This window comes from Garra rufa, chromosome 21 (genome assembly GCF_049309525.1).
Source record: "Garra rufa chromosome 21, GarRuf1.0, whole genome shotgun sequence".
Taxonomy (NCBI): Eukaryota; Metazoa; Chordata; class Actinopteri; order Cypriniformes; family Cyprinidae; genus Garra; species Garra rufa.
The window spans coordinates 3,856,777-3,869,499 of record NC_133381.1 but is presented as its reverse complement, the minus strand read 5'-3'; the positions used below and the strand labels follow the sequence as shown (position 1 = coordinate 3,869,499).

General features: G+C 31.7%; 1 protein-coding gene across 1 annotated transcript in view; it reads right to left on the bottom strand.

The window, feature by feature from the left end:
- Positions 1-11,807, bottom strand: part of sntg2 (syntrophin, gamma 2) — a 96,579-nt gene extending 84,772 nt beyond the window's left edge. Inside the window, exon 1 of the mRNA XM_073827180.1 lies at positions 11,440-11,807. Coding sequence (XP_073683281.1) covers positions 11,440-11,508 — 69 coding nt within the window. The 5' untranslated portion in view covers positions 11,509-11,807. The remainder of the gene's footprint in view (positions 1-11,439) is intronic.
- Positions 11,808-12,723: the final 916 nt, after the last annotated feature.

Genomic DNA, 12,723 nt, shown 5'->3' with positions numbered 1-12,723 from the left:
TCTATGTAGAAAGCGGCAGCGGACGAAGCACGGATCAATCAAATTACCCTGATGGCCACCGTGAAGCCGCAGGCTGTAATAAATTCAATGCGTTCTCGCCGGCCGCTCTCGGCAGGGAATCTCACCCGCGCCGCTGTAGACAGTAGCTACCGTATCTCAGCCAGAAATCGTTCAAGCAGGTGGAATCAGAGCAGAAGAGTAAAGCCGAGTGATCCATAATCATTATTTACTCTTCGAAACATGAACCACAGCAGAGCAGCGAGCAGAAACAGCATTTGCAACATTCTCAACTAACAAAAATGGGTTCTGAGAACATTCTCATAAAGTTATGAGAACATTATTTCTGAACAGTTCAAAACTTTTTAAATGTTTTTTTTTTTAACTGTTATGTGAATGTTAAAGGCAACATTAAGTAGAATGTTACTTTTTGCAAACATTATGGGAATGTTACTTTTGAATGTTCCATAAATGTTACAAACTCTAAATGAACGTTCTATTAATGTTAGGGGCATTTATTTATTCATCTCTCAATCAGCATTGGATCGCATTGCATTATATGTTAGGAACATTTCAATCTCATCTTACTAAGATATTATTGGAGATATAGAGTGACAGCTGATTTTCAGATAATAGCTTCAATCAAGTAGAATGTTACATTTTGCAAACATTATGGGAATGTCACTTTTGAATGTTTAATAAATGTTACAATGTTACAAACGCTGAATGAACGTTCCATTAATGTTAGGAATGTTTATTTGTTCATCTTTCAATCAGCATTGGATTGCATTGCATTATATGTTTGGATCATTTCAATCTCATCTTACCAAGACATATTATTGGAGATATAGAGTGACAACTGATATTTAGATAATAGCTTCAATCAAGTAAGTAGAATGTTACATTTTGCAAACATTATGGGAATGTCACTTTTGAATGTTCCATAAATGTTACAATGTTATAAACTCTAAATGAACGTTCCATTAATGTTAATGTTTCAGACATAATCTACTCCATGTCATCTGTCATTTGAATGATAGTTTGGAGATGTTTTAAGGGTCAAGGGTCTTTTAGTCTACTTGTACAAACGTCCACCTTCAGCTGGTACTTCATGTGTCTTTTTGCTGTCAAATCTTGACTGACTTATAACTGAAGTATAGCTATTCATATTTCCACTTACAGGACTGAAGCAGCTTGGTTCTTGATTCTCCATTAATCATTTTTTAACCTCAAATCTGATCTACAGGATCTTTTGAGGAACTTTGTTCCCAGAAGATTTACTTTCACTGTTCCTCAGTGGAGGAATGATTTTCCCAAGCCTTGCATTGGATTGCATTATCGCATTATATGTTTGGATCATTTCAATCTCATTTACTAAGACATATTATTGGAGATATAGAGTGACAACTGATATTTAGATCATTTTATGTCAGTATCTGCTGTGCTGTTATAAAGATCTCATTGATTTACATAACAAGCATCAGAATTGCATCACTTCACTTTCTGGTCTTTTGAATATCCATATCTGCATTAAATTGCTTATTTTTGTTCAAGTCTTTTCTGAATATTATTTCAAATTTTAGGATTTACAAGGCTAAACCCTTGCATAATGGATAACACATGCTTTACTAGTCAAAAGTTTGGATAGACTTGCTAATTGCTGACAATTTTCTACATTTAAAGTGCCAGCAATGGCAAAGTCACAGGTTCAAATCACAGGAAACACGTTTACTCCGAGTAAAAACTCACTTCATATAAAATCATCTGTCAACTATATAAATTATTCACAGGATTTTTTTTTACTTCACTTAAGTACTTGAAACTGAATCTCTTTAGTTTTACTCAGCTACATTTTTAAGTCAAAAATTAGGCTTTTTATTCCCTACAATTCCATTTAGGCCTCCAAAGTACAAAGCGTAGTTTTTGCAGGTCATCATGATTTCTTTCATCTTTTTGTCCATTAAACTGAGCTCACAAAGCCCATCAAATTACACTCCCGGCTGAACTCATACATCCAATGACATCCATTTCGACGCATTTAGACACAACTATGGTCACTCGTCCTTGTGAAGAGACGTCTCATCAGCCAGCACAACACAGTCACTGACCTAAAGCAAAAAGCTTTAATTAAAAGATGCGGATGACGATGGACTCGGGTGCAACAGCTATAAAATTAACTGAGGGTGAATCTGAAGTTTTAACAATTTCGAGTGACATGTTTGAGTTTAATGAGAAAGTCTAGTCAGTCCGTCTCAAAAAGATGGCAAGAAAACATTTCTTTTTAAATACTAATGCTAGGACTTTAAGTGTTTTATGTTTACCAGAAATGCATTTATCGAATTAAAAATACAGTAAAAATAGTAAAATTGGGAAATATTATTACAATTCAAAATAACTGTATTCTATCCAAATATATGGTAAAATCTAATTTATTTTAGAGATGCAACGCTGAATTTTCAGCATTACTGCTTCAGACTACAGTGTCACAGTCCTTCAGACATCATTCCAATATGCTAATATTTCTTATTATTATAAATGTTGAAAATTGTTATTTTGGTATTATTGACATACAAATGTACTTTGTTACAGATTATAGTTTTTTTTAAATAGATTATATTTGTTATTTTTTATGTCAATATTTTAAGGATTAGTTTTATTATTTATATAATTTGTCATATATATATTTTTTGTTTATATTAATTATATATTATAGATTTTTTTACTAATTTATTATTTAGTTATTGATATACAGTGTACTTTGTTACAGATTATAGTTTTTTAAACAGATGTTATTGTTTTTTATGTCTATATTTTAATAATTATTAGTTTTATTATTTATATAATTTGTCATATATATATATATATATATATATATATATATATATATAAATAATCTATTTATACTTTTGTTTATATTAATTATATATATATTTTTTTTTTTACTAATTTATTATTTAGTTATTATTGATATACAGTATACTTTATGTTACAGATTATAGTTTTTTTAAATAGATTATAGTTGTTATTGTTTTTTATGTCAATATTTGAATAATTATTAGTTTATTATTGATATAATTTTTCATATATATATATATATATATACATAAATAATCTGTTTATATTTTTGTTTATATTACTTATATACTAATTATATACTGTTTACTAATTTATTATTTAGTTATTATTGATATACAGTGTACTTTATGCTACATATTATAGTTTTTTTAAATAGATTATAGTTGTTACGTTTTTTTTTAATTTGTCAATTTTTCAATAAGTATTAGTTTTATTATTTATATAATTTTTCATATTATATATATAATTTATATATATAATATATATATATTTATATATATATATATATATAATTTATTTAGATTTTTGTTTATATTACTTTTATATTTATATTTTTTTTTACTAATTTAATATTTAGTTTTAGTTATTTTAGTACTTAAACTTAATAAAATATTGACTTGCCAACTAGCTAAAATTAAGTTAATGTTTTTTTTAATAAAAACAAATAATTATTTTTATTTTTTAATTAAAAATATATAACCAAACCAAACCAAATAATATTTGTTAAAACTACAATTTAGTTCAGGATTCTTTGATTAATAAAAAGTTCAAAAGAACAGCAATTATGTGAAATACAATTTTGCTCAGGATTCTTTGATGAATAAAAAGAAAGGAAAAAAAACAGCAATTATGTGAATTTTTTTGCAACAGTGTAAAAGTCTTTAATGCATCCTTACTGAATAAAAATAATTAGTTTAAAAACAAAATCAAATCTTACTGACCTAAACTTTTGAACTCAAATATGTTGTTGGCCACACAGTTTGACTTTTAATGAAGTAAAATCGACAGCATCCACTTCAACTCAAGCATGAAATCTCCGTACTTTTCCCCCCCTAGGAATAAAGGCTTTGTCTTTGAACTCGAACCCTTTGTGCTCGTATGGAAATCCTCGCTGCCCACACAGTGAGGAGAAACCTCATTCTGCTCACCCGATGCTTCAGCACGCCAAGTCTTATCAGTAAAGGTCAAAGCTGCTTCCAGCGTGCAACTCAATATTGCATTACAATATTTCATATGACCAATTCTACATCAATAACCAGCTAATGAAACCCTATTAATAAAACACGCATCCTTGATTATCTCACACTCGGCGCTCCCGGCATCCTCATTTTCTCCGAAAACACTGCAATCATCCAACTCTGCGGTACGAAGTAACATTTAGGCGAGGTAAGTTTCCAAATGCGAAACGGAGCTCATTAAAATTCATACCTGTCGTGAATCAAAATGGAAATGAAAAGGCAAGGCTGGGCCGGATGACAAAGACGCGGCGGAAAAGAGCCGTCTTTTTTACAGGCTGAGTAAACATATCGGGACAGTATTAATAGAGTGTTTCGGGAATAATAGACGGTCATTTAAGAGCTGAGCGTGCGTTACGACGAGAGAGAGGGATATTAAACGCAGCAAAGGCGATTCACAGATAAAGACGACACCCAACAGGTCACATGCAGTTTTATATTAAGGCTGACTAATTGCCCGGCTGTGACTCTATTACAATCTGTCACGTCACGCTGGAAGTAAATCACCGCGGCCCCTGGGACGAATCGCAATAGATTTGTGTTGCAGCCGAGCTGAAAATGGCAAAACGCTGTGCTTCAGATTCATTATGCTCATAATGCAATTATTAGTGTTGCATGCAAAGGCACTAGTGTGATGAAACCTCTAACACCAAGCGCTACTCTTTAAACCCATTGGAAATGTGAGAGTTTATTAAATCATTTGAAAGAGGTTTTTATGGCTTATATAGTCTGATACAGTGAGCGCATTTATGGAGCAAAAATATGCAATTTGGTACTGATGCTGATATTTACTATAAGCACTCAGTTGTACTCATTTTGATTATTTTGACAAAGCTATTATTTAAGATGCATACTATATGCATGAAAAACACTAAAAATACACATACGCAAATGAGCATTGACAAACATTACTATTACTTATATTGCATATTATATAAGTAAATCCAAGTAAAAATGTGCATGCTTTATTGCAAGGTTTGACAAAGCATACTATTAATTAAGTTGCATATTATATAAGTAAAAATATGTATGCACTTTTGTGAGGTTTGATGAGTAGACAATATATTGCATTTAAGTAAATATAAGTTAAAATATGCATCCATATTGCAAGGTTAGATGCACTGGCAAACAATTTTGACAAATATAAGCCAATTAAAAAAAAAATATGCATGCATGCTGTATTGCAAGATTTGATGGTTTGACAAAGCTATTACAAACTTACTTATGTTGCATGTTATATGTAAAAATATATGCATGCACTTAGCAAAGTTTAATGGTTTGTAATTATATTGCATGTTTTATAAGTAAAATATGCTTACATATTGCAAGGTTTGATGCACTGACAAACAATCTTGACTAGTAACATTATATAAGTACAAAAAACTAAGTATGCATGCTGCATTGCAAGGTTTGATGGCCTGAGAAAGCACATTATTACTTATGGTGCATATTGTAGAAGTAAAAATATGCTTACATATTGCAAGTTTTGGTGCACTGACAAACAATACTATTACTTGTATTGCATATTATATAAGTAAATCCAACTAAAAATGTGCATGTTGTATTGCAAGGTTTGACAAATCATACCATTAATTAAGTCACATATTATACAAGTAAAAATATGCATGCACTTTTGCAAGGTTTGATAGTTTGACATTATATTGGATTTTAAGTAAATACAAGTTTACATATGCATCCATATTGCAAGGTTTGATGCACTGGAATTTTTTTTGACAAATATATAAGCAAATAAAAGTAAAAATAAAAAATATATATATGCAGGGAATAAATATTGCTGATGCTGATATTTAGATGCACAAAAAGTGATGAAATTCTGCTGCTGCTTGTATTGTAAATCAATGATATCTTTACAAAGGTACAGCAGATCCTGACATAAAATGATCTAAATATCAGTGTATATCTCCAGTAATATGTCTTAGTAAGATAAGATTGAAATGGTCCAAACATATAATAATAATAATAAAAGTTCCTTCAAAGATGTGAGATGTTTTGGAGGCTTGGGAAGACCATTCCTCCATCGAAGAACACTGAAAGTAAAGCTTCTGGAAACAAACGTTCCTCGAAAGATCCTGATGATCAGATTTGAGACTCACTAGTTTATTGATTTACTGATGGAATTAAAAATATAGTAAAAGTTGCAATATGTTATTGCATTTCAAAATAACCTTATTCTATCCAAATATACTGTAAAATATAATTTATTTTGGTAATGCAAAGCTGGATTTTCAGCATTATTACTCCAGTCTTCAGTGTCACATGATCTTTCAGAAATCATGCTAATATTTTTTATTATCAGTATTGATATATTTTTATTTTAGCATTATTGGTATGCAATGTGCTATTTTTTAACTATGTACTATAATTTTTGTTAATTTATTAATCAGCTTTTAGTAATTTTGTTGTGTTATTGTACTTGTATTTATTTATTTTATTAAGTATTACTTGCATTATTTATATAATAAAATATCATATTATATATATTTTATGTTACTTATTATATTATATTTTTAGTTATTAATTTATTGATTTATAGTTATATTAGAACTTAAACTTGACTATAATAAAATGTATATTTTAAGCTTATGTTTTTATATATTTTATTTTATTTCTGTATATAACTAAACCAAACCACATCATTCTAATATCCTGATTTGCCTCATTTCTTATTATTTTCAGTGTTTAAAGTTCATAATTTTAATTCAAACCATAATTTTTCTTTGATGAATAAAAAGTTCAAAAGAACAGCAATTACTTGAATTTCTTTTTTTTTTCTTTTTTTTTTTTTTTGCAACAACACAGAAGTCTTGCAGATCTTTAATCCTTGCTGAATAAAACTAATAAAATAAAATCTTACTGACCTAAACTTTTGAACTCAAGTATGTTGTTGGCCACACAGTTTGACTTTTAATGACTTGTGACTTTTAATTTTTCTACTCAGTCAAATCTCAGTCAATTTGTCAGATTTGACAGCAAAAAGACACGGTGGACATTTGTCCAGTTACACTAAAAGAGCTTTTACTTGATAAACTTTCATGCCTAGTTCATCTTGCTGATTCCTCACATCAAGTGTTGTTGCTTAAAAAAGTGATCAGATGCACCATTTTTTCCCAAATAATATCTGGAAACCATAAGATCACAGGAGAGTCAGTCAGCAACACAAAACACCCTAGCAACCACATAGCAACTAACTACCCTTGCTAACAACCCTTACTGTTGCAATACTCCCACAACACATTAGCGCATGGCAGCATGTTTTGTTCAGACAAACATCACTCTTATTTTTTGTAAAAAAATTCTGATTCAAAGGTCAAAGGGCTGCTGGTTGATTGTAAACCAGATTGCTTTCTCTCCACTAAATCTGTTAGAAATACAGTTGCAACTACCAGTTCAAAACCTCGAATCCTGTCCTGCAGAACATGAATAAAAGATTTGTGACTTTTAAGGTTATAGCATTCATGTGCCAATCGCAGTCTCCGTAGGGCGCGTTTAGCAGAGTCTCCGAATCCCAAAGACAAGCACACAATAACTTTCCAGCAGCGATTTTCCAGAGACACACGTGCGAGAGCTGGATCTGAATCAAATCTCACAAATATAAATAAGAACTGGTTAGATTACATGGCAGATTTACAAAGCCAATCTGCTCAAGTACACTTGTAAGACACATCATTTGTTCTGGAGGCTGTTACGCAAGTTAATCTGAAATGTACATCTGCTGCAAGACAAATAACCTAATGTAAATGATCTTCATTCATTCTGACACAGAGATGAAATAAATTAATCAATACACCATTTATACACAACATTTCCTTGCAGACTTGCCAAGTCTGCAGCTTTTCCAAGGATTTGCACTCATTTTTAATCGATTTAAGCACTCAATTTGATGACAAAGCTATTATTTAAAATGCATATTATATGCATAAAAAAACCTTAAAAATATGCATACGTAAATTAGCATTGACAAACAATACTATTACTTATATTGCATGTTATATAAGTAAATCCGAGTAAAAATGTGCATGCTTTATTGGTTAAGGTTTGACAAAGCATACTATTAATTAAGTTGCATATTGTATAAGTAAAAATATGCATGCACTTTTGTGAGGTTTGGTGAGTTGACATTATATTGCATTTAAGTAAATATAAGTTAAAATATGCATCCATATTGCAAGGTTAGATGCACTAGCAAACAATTTTGACAAATATATAAGCCAATTTAAAAAAAATTCATGCATGCTGTATTGCAAGATTTGATTGTTTGACAAAGCTATTACAAACGTAAAAATATTCATGCACTTAGCAAAGTTTAATGGTTTGTAATTATATTGCATGTTTTACAAGTAAAATATGCATACAGTACATATTGCAAGGTTTGATGCACTGACAAACAATCTTGACTAATAACATTACAAAAGTACAAAAAACTAAGTATGCATGCTGCATTGCAAGGTTTGATGGTCTGAGAAAGCATATTATTAATTATAGTGCATATTGTAGAAGTAAAAATATGCATGCACATTGCAAGATCCGATGCATTGACAAACAAATACCATTACTTATACTGCATATTATATAATCAAATCCAAGTAAAAATGCGCATGCTGTTTTGCAAGGTTTGCCAAAGCATATTTTTTAATTAAGTTGCATATTATATAAGTAAAAATATGCATGCACTTTTGCAAGGTTTGATGGTTTGACATTATATTGGATTTTTAAGTAAATATAAGTTAAAATATGCATCCATATTGCAAGGTTTGATGCACTGGCAAACAATTTTTACAAATAAATAAGAAAATATAAATAGAAATAAAAAATTGCAAGATTTGATGGTTTGATAAAGCAAAGCATGCACTTTTCAAAGTTAAATGCTTTGTGATTATATTGCATGTTTTATAACTAAAATATGCATACATATCGCAAGGTTTGATGCACTGACAATCGTGACAAATAACATTATAAAAGTACAAAAAAACTATGCATGCTGCATTGCAAGGTTTGATGGTCTGAGAAAGCATTTTATTACTTATGTTGCATATTATATACAATATGCATGCATTTTGCAAAGTTTGATGGTTTGCCATTATATTGCATGTTTTATAAGTAATAATATGCATACATATTGCAAGATTCAATACACTGACAAACAATTTGAATAAATAACTAAATCAGATTATGTATGATAAATTAATAATTAAAATTAAATTTAAATAATTAAAAATACATGCATGCTGTTTTGCAAGATTTGATGGCTTGACAAAACATACTGTTACTTATATAACATGCAATCTAAGTTAAAATATGCATGCATATTGCAAGTTAATGGTTTGACATTATACTGCATATCGTATAAGTAAATATAGATTAAAATGTGCATATTCTTTGCAAGATTTGGTGGTTAGACAAAGCATATTTATACTTAAACTGCATATTATTTTTTTTAAATAAAAGTCAAGATATGCATGTGTCAGTATTTCTTAAGTAGCTTTACACACAGTGTCTGTTTAAAAAAAAATAATTTCTATTCTATGGGCATGTGAATCTGCAGGAAAATAAAAAGTACTGTGCGCACAGGACTGTACGCATTTACATCATCCAAGCAACCCTCTGATGATCCCTAAATATTGCAAGACATCTAGCAATGATAATGCTGCTGGGGTTTGTCTTCTCACTATGAACTTGTAATTTTTGCACGTTTTAATATTGCTTTCCAGCTCTGCAGAAAAATGAAATGCAAAATAAGGACTCCAAAATCTGTTCTCTGTAGCTGGTATAGTTTGAGATTCGAGCGAGTGTTTGTCATGCAGACCTGGCAGCCCTCATCATTCACTCAACTGCATTCATGCCGATCACAGAACTAAGCCAGGGTTTAATCGCAGGACCACAGTTCATCTAAAAGATCAGCAGAAAATCAGATCAAAGGTGAAACCTACAAATCATATCTGCACACCTCTGGGAGCCAAAACGAGATCAGAATAACTGCTTTATGTTGTTTCTCAATACTTAATAACTGTATGTTCTCTGACCAGATATCAATAGAAGGATTTCAGTAACTAGATGCAGCTCAGGAACAAATTTATCAGTAAAAAATAAAAAAATCATTATTGATTTCTGCTTGTGCAGACATCCAATCTCTTCCCCAGAGGTTCTGTTTTTGGGCAAAAACTGCAAGTTCTTTTAAAATCCAAAAGCAGTGAGCCAGCATTTATCGATACCTCAGGAAACCCTTCAAACCCCTCCAATCTGATAAAGGTACCGCAGTGCAACTGGCAAGACTCCATACACCAATTAAGAAAAACCACAAACGGGCACCAGAAATAGGACAGAACGTGTTAAAACAAATAAAGCAAGCAGGAATCTCACATTGAAACTCTTTCAATGCATTCACTGAGAAATCCTTTGAGAGGACATCTCCGAACACCTCAAGAATAGTGCGAATGAAGCTACTCCACACTGTCACACATCATTATCTCCACAAAGAGGAATACAGCAAATGGGAACAATAGCACAGAAAAAACTCATTTTGCCTTGAGATTACACTGTCACCTCAAATCTACTAGGATTTATTCTGCCAATTATGCAACATTTCCTGCATGGCTTTATTGTTGTGTTCTTAATCGCCAATGCTGTGGCCAAAAAAATAGATTTTCCTTTTTTTTTTTTTTTACATTAATAGCTCATTATCTGACCCTCTTTCACCCACACCTCATTTACAATAAAAAACAATTATTATACTCCAGCATTGACTGACTTTGCATCTCATTTTTATGGCAACAATGTCAATATATTCCATAAATATACTGTATAAATAAAAAAAAAATGTTTAAAAGCCACATATGTAAATGTCTCAGAAATGTCCAGGATGCCGTCCACATACAAAATAATTGGCTGACTTCATATCTGCAAAGCACCTTTTTAAAATGCATACAGTATTATGAACTCAAAACTCTAGCAGCCTAAAAAATAACCCCTAAAAATGCATTAAAACCATTTTAAAGCATGACAATAATTAGTCACTATTATGTGCAATGCAACTGAGAATTTCACTATATAAGATCTGTGACCAGAAATGTCATTCCCACAATCAAAAACATTAAAATTCCTATATATATATATATATATATATATAACTCATAATACATATATAACTATATAGAGCTATATATTCATACAAATTAACCACCAGTTCTGCAGGACCTCATCCATAGCAAAGTTGGTTAAGCAAGTTACTCTAGTATTCTAAACCTATTTATATCAAGTTTCGCCTGCACACACACCAGCCAAAAAGTATCTGATCTATCAGCACATTAAGTTGAGTTGGACCTGCTTGTCTTACCCATGTTGGTACCAGGAGGCTGGCGGGTCTCTCTAGCAGATCAGGCTGATGTTTGGCGGCTGCGTTCATCTCCCATGCAGCCTCTGCTTCGGTGCACTGAAGTCACACACACTTGGTTCTGTCATTTATATCCAGTGATGGCCGGGCATCGTGCTCAGCCTGTTGGGAAGGACGCGGCTCCGGGGTCCAGCATCCAAATGGACCTTCCGGAGACCAGCGGCTCTTAGCGAATCTGAATCAGCGGGACCGTGTGGAGGCGCTCGGTGTTTAAAGACACATCCACGCGGAGCCGAACAGATGAGAGTGATGTAGTTATTCCTGCGAGTTGGAAAGAGACGCGTCGCGCTGGAGGATCGGAGCGCAAATGTTGAGCGCGTTTCCTTCTGCTGCCTCAGATATGATGAGCCTTTCAGCTCGAGCTCGTTTAACCCGTCACTGACTGAATAACTCTACACACTCATCCAGGGCTGGTCGATATGTAAAGATATTCACTGCATGTTTATGATGCATGAAGCAACATCGTATATAGTGGTGAATGCATTTGCAATTCTATTTAAATTTGGTTAGGTTTACAAAACAACGCGTCATGGCACGTATCTTCTAAGCAACCATTTTATTTATCTCTGAATAAAATTTTGACTAGCAAACTAGTTGACTAGTAAGTTTGATTCATTTCCGCGAATTAATAATAATAATAATAAAAAAAAAAAATAGTGAATCGGTTCGAGATTAGGCTACTGGAAATTTCGAGTGGTTTCGTCATAGCCAAAAGCGATTTCCATGTAAAAAATGTTTTCGTAGCACACAAAATTTACTTTCGTACATTGGCTTTTGGTTAAAATTTGAAGCAAATTCCAACACATCAAAAAACGCAATTTGGTAATATTCAAATACAGCCTATATTTATTTATTTGTTGTTACCCGGGTACTTCCATAAAGTCAGTAAAATTAACTAAAACTAGAACAGCAAAACTAGTTTTGTTACTTGAAAAAAAAAAGTTTAGCTAGATGCCATAACTAAAACTGAAATGAAAAATCGTCAAAGCTAGGCTATACGGGATTCTAGACCACAAAACATGGGTCACATAAGTCACATGGGTATACTGTATCTGTATGTATCAAATTATGCAAAAAAATCATTAGGATATTAAGTAAACAGCACACGTTCCATTAAGATATTTTGTATATTTTCTAGATTAAATATATCAAAGCTTACTTTTAAGTAAGTAATGTGGACTTCATTTGGACAGCTTTAAAGGTGACTTTCTCAATATTTTGATTTTT